We start from the raw sequence: 17,701 nt of genomic DNA, 5'->3' as shown, positions 1-17,701 counted from the left end.
AAATTGCATTCAATTTCCATTATGTGTTTAAACATTTGGGGAATCAGCAGTAACATCAGGTCAGATGGACATGCTGTCACCTATGGTACGAAATGATTTTAATCATTATTATGATCTTTCATTCATTAGGCGTGACAAGGTGTAGGCAGCGCCATCCACATGGCATCAGCCGTCCGCCCTGTCTTCGGTCTCCATCGCTCTCCACTCGCTGACCCTCAAATGATTTCTCCTGGTGCGGGACAGGCGATGGGATGTGTTTTCATAACAAATCCCCTCAAATAGCGGAAGGTGTGGCAGTGGGCACCCTGGGACTCAAGTCCACCAGAATCAGGCCCTATGTTCTACGTATATACTGCGCTGACATTTAGACATTAGATGCTGTTGTTCTATAGGAAGGGATGCAAATGTATTTCTATTGCAACCATTAAGCCTCATTGTGCTGGTAAATAAGCTCCACTTTTCCTGTGTAGAAAGCACCCAAGTATTTGGTGGTCTCCTAGAACCCCATGGGGTTTCCACATATCATATTCATACATTCCCATTAATTGTAACCCTGCGAGCAGAGCTCTCTCACCGATCTGTCTGTAAAATACTGGGGAGTATCCTGGGACTACCTACAGTATATAATAGTTGGTACTTCTTTACTTTCACGGCGCCAGCATGGCGCCGCGCGTCAGAGTCCCCTTGCGGGGCTCGCTTCGCTCGCCCACGCTGCGGGCTCGGTGGCTCGCTACGCTCGCCACGCTAATTAAAATCAACTCCATGCCAACATGGATAGTGGGGGTATGAACTATCCATGTTGGCATGGCGTTAACCCCGTTTATTTAACTTAATTAGTGGCGAGCGTAACCCGGAAGTACGCGCGGCGCCATGCTGGCGCCGTGAAAGTAAAGAAGTACCTAATAGTTTACTAAGCTTTATCCCATCTCCAACATGTGCCCACCCCAATGGCTCCTGCTGCTAGGGAGATGGGACAGACCTTAGCCTAAGCAGGAGATGAGAGAGAAATGCCAGGAGCACAGCAAATATGGTGGTGGGACGGAGCAGAGGAAAGAATGGAGATTCATATGCGAGTATGGAGTGCGGGCGAGATAACAGGGTGGACAGGGCAGAGCATTGGGAAGCCACTGTACGCTCACATATTTCCAGCTACTGTACATGAAAGCACTTTTATGTATGGTGTTGGTGGCAGTATGGGTCTCTCCCATATTTCAGGAAAGGGGTATGGATCATTAGGTCGTCAAGCATTTAGGTCGACATAAGTTAAGGTCGACGGGGTCATTAGGTCAACATGGGTAAAGTTGACAGGGTCATTAAGTCGACATGGGTACGGTCGACATTGAAAAAGTTGACATGTTTTTTTTTTATTTTGTTTTTTTACCGGAATGTCAACACAGTCAACATAAACACTAAAAAGTGGTACCACGTCCCCTCGCATGGCTCGCTATGCTTCGGGGACACTATTTTAATCTCCCACCATGACCTAGTGGATGGTAGGGCATGAAATACCGCCTGTCGGCACGTCAGCTCAAAAAAACGTAAAGAAACCTATGTCGACCAACCCTTGTCGACCTTAAGTCATTGCATTGGAACATAATTAAGCTGTGACAGTATCTAGCAACCTGCTTATAAGAATAGAATAATTCAATTTGAAAAATACAAGGGAGATAGATGCAAATGATATAATAAATATACAAGAGTGATTTCCTTACTGATAACGGAAGAATAAGTCAATACACGAAAGACAAGCAAATCATTTATTAGCGCATCCACATCTTAGTTTTAACCACAATTTCTTAAACTTTTTGCACATCCTTACTATCACCTTATTAAGAAGGTGTAATTAGCACAGCTCTTTTTTAATAAACGCTAATAAAAGTTAAATTTTAAGAAAAGAGTAAACTATCAGTTGGACAATTCGCATAGATATCTTTTGAGTGCACCCCAAAATTCTCCACTTTCTTCTTTCCTATTTCCAGTCATTATATTGGAGAAGGGTAGCACCATTTTCTTTTTCCTTCTGAATGTATAACACGAGGCGATCGCGGTGCCCATACCGACTGAGCTCTCCGCCACCTCCCGTCAGTCCCTGCTGCCTCCCAGCACCCCCCTTCTAACCCTGCCTGTCTCCCTGAAGCAGAGACAGGCAGGGTTTCCGCTTCCCGCTGCCGAGTGACTGGGACGTTGGTGCGTGTGAGACGCTCGTTCGTCCCAGTCAGATGGAACGCCTCTCCACCAACCTCACCAGCGGGGGCATTCTGGCGAGCCCTTTAACCTTTTGTAAACTTCAATAAAGCATTCAATGAAACTCAAAACATACCCTCTTATATTTATTAAGTTTGTTAAACTATACACATTTGGGGTGATTCAGGTTGGCTCAGTAAGCAGCAAAATTCGCCACTTACCGAGCGCTGACACACCACCTGTCGGGTGAGCAAACGCCCGCCCCCTGCCGCCGTGCAAATGTCTGCCCTGGCATGTGATTGGATGTGTATGCTTTTATCTGGCCCGGAGATGGCCGAACAGGGGGTGGGTGCTGACGTTAAGTGATGTCAGACGCCCACCCCTAGCAGGCATTGGCCCGCCTGCATTCCCCTGCCCAGCCCACTCTCCGCCCCCTTCCCTCCCCTGCCCGTGCAAACACCCGGTGAATGTGATACTCGCTGAAGGCGGTCACACATCGAGTCTGCACGTGCATATTTTTGCCCATACGCTTGTGCAGACAGTAACATCGGTCCCCGGCGACCCAATCACCCCCTCATTATCCCTCTATTTCCGAACTCCCCCTCTAGTCCTATTCCACTTACCTATTACTTTCTTTTACACCGAGGATAGGATTCATCAATAAATTATTCCACAGTTGAGCATAAACAGAAGGCTGACTATTTGCTTACCTGTGGCTATATCTGTGGGCCTAATTCAGACCTTTTACATATGCCCGTCCTGCAGTGTAACATGTTTTTGTCCATTTGCAAATGAATGTGCCTTGTGGTCAAGTCTGATTAAGGCCCTATGCTAATAGACCAGTTTTTACAGGTACACTTAGAGTCAAATGTACATGTAAGGAACTAGTTGTGTATTTTTTTATACAATTTTTAAAGTGAGTATAGAATACATACATTTCTGGTCAAGTCTTGGTCTTTTTGGTCAATTTTATCTCAAATTCATAAGTGCATTATAGTATTTGTCCACAAGATGTCGCTATTGGCCTTTAGAATTGAATGAAATGTTTTACCACTAGGTGTCGCTCTTTGCCAGAGCATGTGTTTGTGCTATTTCCTTTTTCAAATTGTAACATTACATACAGTATATCTATTTTGATATCATGTATCGCAGCTGTTTTCTGTTGCATGTCACCATGGAAAGCTGTGTCTTGCAATAAAGAACTGAGACACTGTATTAAACATAATGGACCTCATTCAGGGTCTGACATAAATGTTGGGACTTATTTGGATGCAACTTGCTCAGTATTGTAATGGGTAAATGTGCCTTTTGGCACTTGTGTATTATCACGGCGCCCACTACGCCATTTGTGTAGTGGGCTATTCACGGTAGTGAAATCGCATCGCATGCCATATTGTATGGCATGTGATCCGATGCGATTTCCCTATATAATGTATTCACTGCTCTTTGTCAGTGAATCCATTAAAAAGATAGGATGCGATAAAAAATCACATCCCATCGCATCGCATGCCATTATTTTATGTCATGCGATGCAATGAGATATCGGTTCTGATGGAACCTATAATAATGCCATTTTATGTCCATTACCATTAAATGACATATCATGTCATTTATTTTGCCCCCCCCCCCCCCCACTATCCACGTCATCCCGAAGCGTAGCGAGGGGTGGCGGTATACGTCCGACCAACCTTTTCATACCCCCACTATCCACGTCGGCATGGAGTTGATTTTATACAGTGTGGCGAGCGCAGCGTAATACATGTAACATAATACGCGTCCGCTCGCCACACTATATAAAATCAACTCCACGCCGACGTGGATAGTGGGGGTATGAAAAGGTCGGCCGGATGTGTACCGCAGCCCCTCGCCACGCTACGGGATCACGTCGATACTGGGGGGGGGGGGGCCCTTAATAAATGACATTATAAGTGTCAAAATCGCTTCGCATGCCATACCATAACAGCATGCGATGCGATGCGATTTTACTACGTTTGCGTACGTAGTAAAATCGGGCGCCGTGATAATACACAAGTACCTGCCTTTTTTCCCCACTGAACATCTTTTTTTCCAGGTAACTTGCATCTGTGACTGCCTGCCACATTAGATCATGGGTCGGTGGTTGGAGGGCGCATGTACACGTTTCCTCATAACTCCCAACATTGTTGTGTTCCGAATCGGTATTTGCCCAGAAATGGGATTGCGTATTCATCATTGTGGGAGCATGGCAAGTGCGGTGTGAGCTGCTGGCATTCACTTAGCCCCTGTCTCCCGTGAATAAACACACGGAATACGGTCGCCAGGTCAACAGTATAAAGGTTGACATAAATTAGGTTGACCTAATTGACCTAGGATGCTCCCACTATGACACGATGTGTAATAGGCATCATGATGTGTGGCACAATGTGTAATTGGCATTACGGTGTGTGGCCTTATGTGTAATTGGCATTATGGCGTGTGGCTTTATTTGTAATGGGTATTACGGAGTTTGCTAAAATGTGTAATAGGCATTACGGTGTGGTCTAATGTGTAGACCACACCAGCCTGCGCCAAATTTAGATCTGGGACCACCCATTACCATATTTCTAGATTTGCCTATGTGTGTCGACCTTCCAACCCTGTCGACCTAAGCCACGTCAACCTGTTTCAGGTGTCCACCTAAGCCCTGTCAACCTTAAGTGGTTCACCCAATGCATGTCGACCATAACTGGGTGTGACCCAATGACCTATATGTTGCCCTATAAAAGCCTATGGGTTTCTATCAAATTTCCCTTGTAAGCCTCTATGTCGGTTTGTTACTACCAGTTTGTTTTATTACTGTTTCCTATTGTAAAGCGCAGCGTAATTTACTCTGATATATGACACAGTAAATTAATTAATTAATTCGCTGTTGGGAGCGATCCCAAAAACAAAAGTCTTCCATTTTTTTCCCTCGGATCAATGAGTCTGGTTTATGTACGAAACTGCACTCATTTTTACAATTTAAGCTATTTATGTTGCTAGAAATGAGATGAAGGAATTACAATTGTGCGGTAACTTCTCTTTAATTGGTTTTGTATATCATATTCTATAGCATTTTCTATATACATATATGGGATGCAGTTGAAATCTGGACGGTCAAAATACCGACCACCATTGAATGACAGTCGAAATACTAAAACGTTCTAAATACCGACAATCATTATGCCGACATGACCAAAATGCCAACTTGATCAAAATACCATAATTTTAAATCTATCTATCCATCTATCTATCTATCTATCTATCTATCTATCTATCTATCTATCTATCTATCTATCTATCTATCTCACCTATATACTATGGGGGAAATTTACTAAGGGAACTTTGTAAAAAAATAGGTGTATTTGTATCCAAAATACACTTATTTTTGACATTTACTATCCCCAAAATACGGCAATTCGTATTCATATTGATAGCACATCAATACGAATACGAATTGCCGAATTTTCAGGATAGTAAATGTGAAAAATAAGTGTATTTCTGGATACAAATACACCTATTTTTTTACACATTTCCTTTAGTAAATTTCCCCCAATATGTCTAGTGTCTGTGAGTCTCTGAAACACTGCCATCTGCTGGCAGAGAGTGAAAATACATCTCTTTCTCACATATGCACAAACACAGAAGGTAGCAGGCTAGCTTTGGAAGTTTTTGCTTTGAGCGGGCTTTGTAGTATATGTATGTGTATTTATATATATATATATATATATATATATATATATATATATATATATATATATAGTAGTGTACACAATATATATATATATATATATATACAAAAACCTGCACTCTCACCCTTCAAATAGACAGCCGCTGGGGTGCTGTATACATAACAGTGTGGCCAGGGCTCACAAGGCTATATAAATACAGATACTCCCAAGTTTGGGAAAACAGCACTTACCACTTTGTAGATATGATAACCGGGGATTCCAATCCCAAAAGATATTTATTCAGTCAAGGTAAAATACTTGCCGACGTTTCTCAAGGCAGTACAGCTTATGCAGAGGTAACATCCAAAGTGGCAACAGTGTAACAGGGGCAGGGAAGCTCTGTCCGGGTCCCTGCTTATAAAGGGGAGTGTATCCTCCCACCGCCGAATTGCGCTCCACATCCTGGAACGCATGACATCACTTCCGGGTAAATGCGGCGCTGATTGTCAGTTTAAGTGGCGATCAGCTATTGCGGTTAGTCTGACACATCGCGGCGACACACTTCCGGGTTTGCCCGGAAGTGACGTCATGCATTCCACGATGTGGAGCGCAATTCGGCGGTGGGAGGATACACTCCTCTTTATAAGCAGGGACCCGGACCTCTCACCTACATGCTTTGAAAAAGGAGCGAGAGCTCCGAAACGTAAGCAGCCTGTATCATTGAATACAAATTTGAAAAAAAGACCTCTGAGTGCCGTTGTTCTTTTCCTCGTACTCATCACCACTGAGGGCACCGGGGCAGCTGCTCAGAAGAGGTGAGTGCCAGACCGCATCCCCAATCTATATATATATATATATATATATATATATATATATATATATATATATATATATATATATATATATAGTACTCCAATAATAGAGGCACACAATCCAGATGTATAATCACAACGAGTGTATTGGACAAATGCACATCTAGCGCTTTCGGGGGATGCAACCCCCGTCCTCAGTATGATAGCCCCAACAGAAAAAGTGTAATCCTGTAGACCAGTGGTTCCCAACCTGTGGTATGCGTACCCCTGGGGGTACGCGTCCTCCCGCTCTGGGGTACGCGGCGGCCCGGCCTGTAATGGCGGCCGCGGCAGTCAGACAGGTTGCTGGAGGGGAGGAGAGTGCATTGCACATCTCTCCTACCCCTCAGTGTGCTTCCCTGTGACTGTCCGCCCGTCCGCCAATCAATCAGAGCTTGCGGGCCAGCAGCCAATCAGGAGCCGGCCCGCGAACTTTGATTGGCGGGCAGCCCAGTCACAGTGAAGGGAAGAAGAGATACACAGTGTGCTTTACTCTCCTTCCCTGAGAGAAGCAGCGGCAGGGGGACACCGGACTGTCCTCCCCCCAGCAGCAGCGTCAATGGTGAGTGTGCTGCTGCTGGGAAATACTATGGGGGCATTGCTGGCACTGTGGGGCATACTTGTTACTGGCACTGTGGGGCATTGCTGGCACTGTGGGGCATACTTGTTGCTGGCACTGTGGGGCATTGCTGGCACTGTGGGGCATACTTGTTGCTGTCACTGTGGGGCATACTTGTTGCTGGCACTGGGGCATACTTGTTGCTGGCACTGTGGGGCATACTTGTTGCTGGCACTGTGGGGCATACTTGTTGCTGGTACTGTGGGGCATAATTGTTGCTGGCAGTGTGGGGCATACTTGTTGCTGGCACTGTGGGGCATACTTGTTGCTGGCACTGTGGGGCATACTTGTTGCTGGCACTGTGCGGCATTGCTGGCACTGTGGGGCATTGCTGGCACTGTGGGGCATACTTGTTGCTAGCACTATGGGGGCATACTTGTTGCTTGCACTGTAGGGGCATTGTTGGCACTGTGGGCGCATACCCAGTACCATGGGGTCATACCTGGCACCGTGGTGGCATTCCCGTTTCTGGCACTGTGGGGGCATACCTGGCACCATTGGAGCATATGTGTATCTGGCACTTTTGGGGGCATATGTGTATCTGGCACTATTGGAAGGCTAACGTGATCCGTTGGAATGTATGTTGCTTCAGCAATAGAGATTTGACAAGGTTCTGTTATTTTATATGCTGTGGGGCATACTTGTTGCTGGCACTGTGGGGCATACTTGCTGCTGGCACTGTGCGGCATTGCTGGCACTGTGGGGCATTGCTGTCACTGTTCGGCATACTTGTTGCTGGCACTATGGGGGCATACTTGTTGCTGGCACTGTAGGGGCATTGTTGGCACTGTGGGCGCATACCCAGTACCATGGGGTCATACCTGGCACCGTGGTGGCATTCCCGTTTCTGGCACTGTGGGGGCATACCTGGCACCATTGGAGCATATGTGTATCTGGCACTTTTGGGGGCATATGTGTATCTGGCACTATTGGAAGGCTAACGTGATCCGTTGGAATGTCTGTTGCTTCAGTAATAGAGATTTTACAAGGTTCTGTTATTTTATATGCTGTCCACAGAATGGGCTGAGTTTATATTGTGGTCAAGTGGTTGCACTTTTTTTTTCTCGTCATTGCCAGTATGACTTGCCCCTGTTAAGCCACACCCCTTTTAGGCCACGCCCCCTAAAAATTTCACGAGGGGGTACTCATAAATGAAAAGCCTAATCAAGGGGTACGGGAGACAAAAAAGGTTGGGAACCACTGCTGTAGACAGTCAGTTGTAGAGGCGGCACTCAAGGGTCTTTGTATTCTGATAATCAGGCGTGAAACACCATTTGCTTGTCAATGTTTCAGTTTTATTTCAAACTTTTGTCAGGATACCAGGTATCCTGACGAAAGTTTGAAATAAAAAATATGAGCGTACTAACTATAGTAGATGCCCAACTAAGTACCGATAATCCAATATGAAGTGAAGCAAATGGAAACGACCATTGGAAACTCATACCATACCTGTTAGGAGTCATTATTTATGACTCCTATCTTTTATGAGTTAATTTCAGTCTATGTTGGTAATTGACTCTCTGGTGGCCTCCAGTGGTGAATCTGTGCCATTTCAGCCCAGTCCTCTGTGGATAATTTATGCACAAGTGTGATCTCGTTATCCTTGCTGGGCTGGAGGTCACAGGTGTGTTGATTATCTGAGGCCTTCATAAGGCATTCTGACCTGTAAAAACCTGCCAGTTATAGCTCCTAGCTCCCAGTCCCTAGTTCCCTGTCCTGTGTGCTAGTCTGTTGGTCTGAGCTCCTATTTCCTAGGGGAGTTCTTGATAGCCTTGTCTCAGCCTTGTTGGTATCCTGCTACAGTCCGGTGTACTCCATTTAGCGCTCCTGCTGAGCATCCTGGACCCTGCCTTGCAAGTGTCTCAGTGGTGTGTTCCTGGTTCCTGTAAGAGTTCCCCAGTCTTTCGGTTTCAGTGCCCGTGCTGCTGTAGTTGGAGATCTCATCTGTGGTTCTACTGCTTTCCAGATAAGTCAGGGGTTCTCCCTGCAGTCTACTTTTATATTGTGTATTATACCACCTCTGTGCATTGTTGCGCCTGAACTGTGTATTATACCACCTCTGTGCATTGTTGCGCCAGTATTGTGTATTATACCACCTCTGTGCATTGTTGCGCCCGTATTCTTTATTGCAACATCACTGTGCATTGTTACACTCAGGGGTTGTCACTCCGCATTTGGGTAGACTCTGGGGGTACTCCATCCTTTGTGTCCCTTTAGTTAGTTTTTCCTCTTGCACTCTTCTCGCCTTGGCGGACACGGTGTCCCACATAAGACCAGGCGCATCGAGGGCGGAGCCGGCATAACCAGCTCAATAGAATGCGGCTGTTATTGGTGAAGCCTAGCACCGTACGTGTCCGTCAACCGCTAGGAGAGGCAATAGAGTTAGGGGTCAGGTTTGGCGGTACCCTTCAGAGTCCTTACACTACCCATCTAAATCCCAGGTGCGACCCAGCAATTGGATGTGTAAGTCTGTCATGTTGGTATGTCAGTTGACACTACATTGTACTTATAAAATATTGAGTTACACTGACATTACTTACATGGCTTGGTGGAAACTGTGGCAAGTTAAATAACAATGGAAAAAAAATAATAATAATATAAAAGAGGGCTTTATTCTTGGTCTGCCTTAGTGTTATATAGCTAAATTATTTACTTTTCATTAGGAACAACATTTGCTTTGAGCCACACCAGCCAATCAGGGACTTGCTTTCATTGTATACTTTTGCACGAGACATCTAATAGCGTATTGCAGTGGTTCCCAAACTTTTTTGAATCACAACGCCTTAAAATATAAAAATATTTTAAGGCACCCCTGGGGAAAATGTATCTTATGGAGAAATTCAGAAACAAATATTGAATTACGTAAATGGTGTTAATATGTCATCCTTATGGTCAGTTATGTGGTAAGGGACAGCATTTGGTTCTATTTGTCCACAAATGTTATTATTGGAAGCCACAAGCACTGGTTTTCTCTATCACATTGACCATTAATAATTTGAATTGGTTCTGGACCACCAACCCGAGACACTACTGCAAGTGTCCTGAGGAACACCAGGCATACAGTTAGGGAACCACTGGCTTATAGGTTGTTGTGGTTTAGAACAGCTTTAACACCTGAATGCAATGACTCTGATACGGCCTACACACATGCCGATATTAAGGCATTCTCTAAGCGACTTTGCTTAGTTTGGCAAAGTCGCTTAGAAAATGCCCCTAAGGGCCCATAAGGGCCAGATGTATCAAGCTTCAAAAAGTAAAAAAAGTGGAGAGTGATAAACAACCAGCCAATCATCATCTACCTGTCATTTTTCAAACCCAGCCTGTAACATGTCAGTTGGGAGCTGATTGGCCGGCTGCTTATTACTCTCCATTTGATCACTTTTTTAAGGTTGATACACCTGACCCTTATCGAGGACAATTCAACCAAGTCTTTGATCATGTTCTTTTAATTAACATATTATGTATATCTCATGCAGGTTGCACCAGAGACCAAAGCTGTTATGAAGTGGATGAGATCCATCCCATTTGTTTTATCTGGTAGCCTTCATGGCGGTGACCTGGTTGTTAGTTATCCGTATGACTTCTCTAAACACCCTTTGGAAGAGAAGATGAATTCTCCCACTCCAGATGACAAGGTGAGACGAAACTTTGTACACACGTTTATCTATTGGACATTATAAACTTCAGTGTCTTACTTGTCCCACACAAAGTTTTTACTTGGTTCTTTGTTACCCATAATTCAACCTTCTGAATGATCCAAGTCATGGGAATAGGTTTAAAAACAGAGGACTCGGACCTCCCATGGCCAGCCAGCACTTAGCTCTCTAGCTCCACAACATTCAAACATTGTGATTCAGCTTCCCAAAATGGAATGTATTCCCTATAATTCCAGAGCCACTAGTTGTTATGTTGCTGATCGAAGTCAGCGATGACATCACAGATATTCCTTGCAGAAGTGTTTAAAACACTGGGCAGCCCACTTCTGCCGCCACAGCTGACCTCCGCCGTCTGCTAGCGCTACTGTGGCGGTATAATTGTTTAAACACTGGGCAGCCCTCTGATTGGCTGAGATAGCTCAGCCAATCAGAGGGCTGCCCAGTGTTTAAACACTTCTGCCGCCACCGCTGACTGACCCCCGCCACTCGTTAGCGCTAGCCCTTCTTGTGCTACATAATGCCGTCCTCTGCCCGCCCTCTTCCTGCACCCGATATGCCATCTCAAGAAGGCATGAGACATTGGGTGCTGCAAAGAGGACACTTTAGCACCACAAGATGCGATCGGGTTCGATGGACATTGGCATCGAATCCGATCGCACAAGTGTATGGACAGCATTAGATAAATTTGTTGTGAAAATCATTAATATTCTCTCTTTTCAGGTATTTAAGATGCTTGCAAAAACCTTTGTGGCCTCCCATCCCAAAATGTCTGACAAATCAACTGAAAGATGTGGAGGGAATTTTGTTAAGAAAGGGGGAATAATTAATGGTGCTGAATGGTACAGCTTTAGTGGAGGTGAGTTACTTTTCTTGATATTAATCTGCATCTACATAAAGAATATTCTTCCTTGTTACCCAACTTGTCTACATGTTACATTAAATAAAATTTAGTTGACATTCTTAAAATGTAAGTGATATTGCATAGTCATTCATTGTTTTAAGAAAATTCAAATCTTTAATTTGTAAACTAAATCTCTTCTTTAAAAAACGGTATGCCCCTTATTCACATTATAGTGCACAGCATTGCCAAATCACATTTTCACACAGTAGTGCCCCTTATTCACATTATGCCACACAATAGTGCCCCTTATTCACATTATGCCACACAGTAGTGCCCCAAATTCACATTATGCCACACAGTAGTGCCTCTTATTCACATTATGGTGCACAACATTTTTAATTCAGATTTAATTCTGCCACACAGTATTGGCGCTTCACATTATGCCACACTGTAGTACCCCTTGTACACTTTGGAGCGATATGTTAAGCATGGTAACATGATAAATTGGTGATAAAGTGGAAGGTAATAATGCATTAGCCAATCAGCTGTGACAGTCAGGAATTGATTGCCTGGTGAGTTACCACCTTCCATTTTATCATCAATTTTTTGGGCTTCCAAATATAAGTCAGTGGAGACTGACTAATATTTGCGGATTTCCAGCCGAAGACAGTGCGGACGGCTGACGTCATGTGACGTCTGCCGCCCGCCCCCGGCACACATCGGCATGCCCGCATTCCCATGATAACGCTCAGCTGGGCATTCCCATGGGCGGCACCCGAGTCGCACCGCTCCGTGCAAGTCGCCGAGTCATTCGCCAAGGGACACCGCAAATTTCATTATGCGCATGCGCAGTCAAAAAATACCAATTTTGACAAATTCATGCAAAGGGTTAAAAAGTTGTAATTTGCTCAGTGTGTTATCTTGATTACATAATTTTATAATTTGTCATGCAAATCTGTGATTAGCTGTAATGAGTTGTTAGGTTGTGTTCTCACTATTCACATTCATAAGCACCATTCTTCTGGTGGTCGGCAGGACACTATGGAAAACCATCCACCCCTCCAGCATGGCCACTCCCCCCATGAAAAAAACTAGAGGGAGAGAGAAGACAGGCTGCTGCTGCAGCTGTCTCTCTCCCCATCTCAGCACGTGGCACTGTGTGCTGAGCTGGGGAGAGAGGCTGTGCTGCGGTGGTAGCCTGCCATCTCTCTCCCCACTGCCCGGCTCCCTGCAACAGGGGAGGGGGAAGCGGGACCCTGGACCCTCCAACAGATGCGGGCACGGGTAAAAAGTACCCGCTCCGCCCTCCCTCTCGACTCCACTGCCTTTTGTTTTCCACATCCTTGGCCTGCCAGATCCCAACCTGGTCCACCAGACAAACAGCATCCTAAGTAAATAGGAACTCCACCCCCTCCACCTCTATTACTCGCTTATATGAATTTCATTTTAAGCATACAAAGGGGTTATAGCGGTTTGGGCTTGCTCCTAGAAAATGTTTTTTTTTAGGGATTCTTTCAAAGCTTCACCACATGATTGCAGAACAAGTCACTAGAAATAAAATTTTGTCTGTTTTATCTGATATTGGATATTTCATCTGATTTCATTTTTTTGAAAATATATATAAGAAATAAATTGTATATTTTCTTAAAAGTTAAAAAAAAAGCAGATCTCCTTCTGACTACGCCTAATATTTTATTTTATTTCAGACAATCAGGGACCTCTGTTTTTTTTTCAATGCCTTTTTAAATGATAAGTGTAGTTTGCATTAAGAATGGTTTCATATTAACCATTTATTATTTATGTATAATATAAATTATTGATACTGCTTTTACATTGATTGTTTAATTTTTGTACTGTGTTTATCATCTCTGCCCCAAAATTAATTCTGATGATAAATAATTCTAGCTGCAACATGCCGCTTCCTGGGATCATGGTCTGTACAGTGCAGGATGTTCTAGTCACAGTTTAAGGTGATCTGCAGCATATACTAAAATGAAAAAAGCACATGAAATACAAAAAGGATGAAGTCATCTTTTATGCATTCATCAAAAAGTAATCTGTAAAAGATGAACAATTTAATAATACAAACAATGTGAAAGGAAACTGGCCAATAAATATAATTTGCAAAAATACAAACAATACTTGGGGTGAGATTTAATAGGATGAGAGATTCAGAAAGTGAGAGATTTGGTAAGAAATCTCCAATTTTTTTAGCATCCTTCGATAGCTCAGCTGGTAGAGCGGAGGACTGTAGAGGTGATTGGTGAAGAAATCTCCAATTTTTTAAAGCGGCAATCATTTACACGGCAAAATCAAACTGGTTTCGCAGTGCCAATGATTGCCGCTTTTAAAAACTGGTGATTTCTAAAGGTGCCCATACACGATGCGATGCATTATGGGCTGGATCTCATAGCAACGCATGCGTTTTGATTGCGATTTGTGTGCAATGCGATCCATGGGCAGGACAAAAAGTATGTACTGTGCGATGCGATGCCTGTGGGAGCGCGCATCACATTGCGCGCTACTATTGCAGCTTGTATGGGGGCCTTTACCACACTAAAAACTTTTATTTTCCCCCTTTGATGTATGACATTAATAATGGACCTTATAAGCCGTTATAATTAATTAATTCAAAGGTCTTTAATATTTAGGGGCATACGTATCAACGCTTGGAGAGAGAGTGTGCAGAGAGAGATAATTTACCAGCCAGTCAGCTCCAAGCTGTCATGTTAGTGGTTGTGTCTAAGAAGTGCCAGAGAGGAGCTGATAGGTTGGTACTTTAAGTCTCTACAAGCATTAATGCATATGCCTACTATACCAGAGGCGGCACTCCCTCTGATATAGAACCTTATTTTGGTCCTTTTGCTCCCCTGCGTATACGTTTCATGACTGCGTATGTGCATATACTTTTATGCGCATGTGCAGACGCTTTGTGCGAGCGGGTGCGGCAAAGTGCTTGTTCGCCAACCCATTTGCACCTAGCAGTGCAGACGGGGGGCGGCGGTGACGGGCTGCGCCCATGGGAACACCCTTCATTTGATGGGCGTTCCCATGAAAATGCTGGGCGTTCTGATGTAGTTTCCCAAGGGGGAACGCAGCATGCAAGGGGGGCGGGCGGCGTTAAAATGACACCGTGTCAACCAGAATAACCTCCATAGTTATTGCCCCTTTAAAAAATATCTGGGTTTATCCTTGTATCCCACACAGCCACCGAACTCGGGCAGCATGACATTACGCCATTAAGCCATGATGTTTTTTGCTTATTCTTCATCTTGCTCAGATCTCCAGTTTATGGACAAAAAGCATGAAAATAAAACAAAATAAGCAACAATGGCCTGATTCGGGTTCGCTCGGTAGGACCCAAATTCGGGCCAGTGACCAGTGTTACGGATCTGCGCATATGTGTTACACTTGCTGGATGTTCTCCTCTGGTGAACATAATTCATCACCAAAACTTGATAAAGGAAGCGGTACTGAAGGGGTAAAAGTATACTGCTTATCAGGGGTCTACACACTACCCCACCTGCACATCCTAAGGAACAGCAGCACCGGAATCTGGTGTGAGGACCAAGCTGGTGCATCTCTAGTACCATATAACCATTGCTCAGTCGGGATTCATTGCATATTCCACAAATACAGTACAATCGCTCTGTCTGTCAACAACGGTTTCATCTCATAACATTTCTCTCTTTTAGGAATGTCAGATTTCAGTTATCTCCACACAAATTGTTTTGAACTCACCCTGGAGCTGGGATGTGAGAAGTTTCCAACTGAGGACGAACTGTATTCTATCTGGCAAGACAATAAAGAACCTTTGCTGAGCCTAATCGAAATGGTAACAGTGCATGGGTTTAAGCATGCAAAACTATGACACAATATTTCACTTCAATGTCAAGTCTCACTCTTAGTGAATAAGAAAAGATGGGGGCGGGAAGGAGGGAGAGGGGCACCGATTCAGAACTTTTATCAGTTTCAGAGGATGCCCTAAATTGCCCCATTCATTGACTGTGCTCCTCGTTGATATTTGACTTATGGGGTAATGTTTCAGGGCAGGAGAAACGACTAAGAAAAGAGAAAACGTTTGAGGGAAACAAATTCCAGATATAACCTGCGTCATTATTCTTTCCCTCCGCTTCAGTACTGCCAATCTTACATTCCATTGCAGCAGTGGGGAATCTATTTCATCTTCCTCCAAAAAAACCCTCACATGTCAGGAAGGGCCTTCACGTACAGTATTTTCACTTTTGGTTCCTTTTAAACATGCTAATTTATGAAAGGGCCCCTAGACCTGCAAGTTGATCCAACGAGAGAACATCTTGCAGTGTTTAGAAATATGTACAAGTTCCCGCAACACAACAGAGCGTAAATGGAGTGTGCACCCCTTTCTAATAAGCGTTCGGCACAATATAGGGGTAGAAGTCATTCCTCACTGACAACTTCATTCATGCTTGTATATGCGCATTTATTAACACGCGTCGGCCCGGCTCCTAGAGGCTTGCAAAGTTTTCAGTGACATATTGTATTGGCCCGCATCCACATTTGACCTTGAAGTAATGCATGTTCTACCGGTGGAATGTAGCCTTAAGTGTTCTCAGCCCAGCCGCAATCACACAACGCAGTGGAATGAATTGGTCATTGTCAACTCTGTTCTAGTCAACTGAATTCAGAGATATTTACAACACAGAATCTCATTCTGCCGAATTTACGTACAAAAAGGAACTTTATTAATGCGTCATTTCACTGGCGCTTCCCACATTTCTAGAGACGTGCGGTTTGTTTCTCCAGAAACCTGAATTTATCAGAATTTTGGGGATCCAAACCCATCCGAGTCCTCATTTGGATCTTCCCGTAGTTAAAAATTTGGATTTCTAATCTGAATTTCCAATTTTAGATTGCAATATCAACATAATTTAGGCCCTTATTCTGATCGGTGCGGATATATCCGCGTGCGTTCGGCCCGCCGATGTTTTGTGTCTGCGCATGTGCAGAGGCGTCTCTGCGCATGTGCGAGCGGGGCGTACGGCCAAATCCCGCATGATATGTGAACACTCCGAACAGGGGGTGGAGAGGGGCGTGAAGGGCTATTTGGGCTCATTACCATATGCATACGCCCCGCGTTTCATGGGCGTTCCCATGAAAACGCTGGGCGTACGTATGGTAATGCGGCCGTGACGCACGTGTAGGGGGCAGACATATGACATCGCCGGATGTCAGCTGCCCGCCCAGATCCCTGCTTTTGCACGGAAAAATGTCCGTGTGGTCTGAGGTTGCGGGTGCTGGTGGAGCACACGGTCCTGCATTCGATGGTCTGCGACCATCGAATGATGGGGGAGGTTCCCTTAGATGGAGGAGGCGTATTCCGTGAAAAATACACGTGCGGTCCGTTCGGACAGCTTTTTACCGCATACGGACGGAGTTGGCGATCCGTATGGAAGGCGGGGTTTCGCACGCACGGTCCTGGCTGCATAATCGGCTCCGGCCGCACCGATCAGAATAAGGGCCTTAATGTCAATGTCTGCCGATGTTTGCAACAGTGGAAATAACGTCAGTTATGGGTATTCAATCCCAGCAGGGACTCGCCTGCTGCAGACCTGTAATTCGTTATTGTCAGAAGTGACCATTTCACTTTTTGCCAATCTTTGCATCTTCCGACACTCGACAGCCAGAACATTGAATTCCGGCTGTCGCGTTGCAGTCGAGAGGACCAAAAACAACCTGAGATTCTGACTGTCGGGATGTTCTGACAGTCAGAATCCCGAATTGAATATGCCAATGATGAATTATATTCAATCATTACATGTAGCTCACACATTGGGAGACTACCTTACATGTAGCGAGCACATTGGGGGACTTCCTGACATGGGGCCTTATTCAGATCTGAT

General features: G+C 44.6%; 1 protein-coding gene across 1 annotated transcript in view; it reads left to right on the top strand.

Moving 5' to 3' along the window:
• The window catches only part of CPZ (carboxypeptidase Z), a 74,748-nt gene that overhangs the window by 44,345 nt on the left and 12,702 nt on the right, over window positions 1-17,701 (top strand). Inside the window, exons 7-9 of the mRNA XM_083151911.1 lie at window positions 10,799-10,957; window positions 11,699-11,834; window positions 15,515-15,654. Coding sequence (XP_083008037.1) covers window positions 10,799-10,957; window positions 11,699-11,834; window positions 15,515-15,654 — 435 coding nt within the window. The remainder of the gene's footprint in view (window positions 1-10,798; window positions 10,958-11,698; window positions 11,835-15,514; window positions 15,655-17,701) is intronic.

This window comes from Crinia signifera, chromosome 1 (genome assembly GCF_055691185.1).
Source record: "Crinia signifera chromosome 1, ASM5569118v1, whole genome shotgun sequence".
In the NCBI taxonomy this organism is placed as follows: Eukaryota; Metazoa; Chordata; class Amphibia; order Anura; family Myobatrachidae; genus Crinia; species Crinia signifera.
The sequence above is the reverse complement of the archived record's forward strand: the minus strand, read 5'-3'. Positions and strand labels throughout refer to the sequence as shown.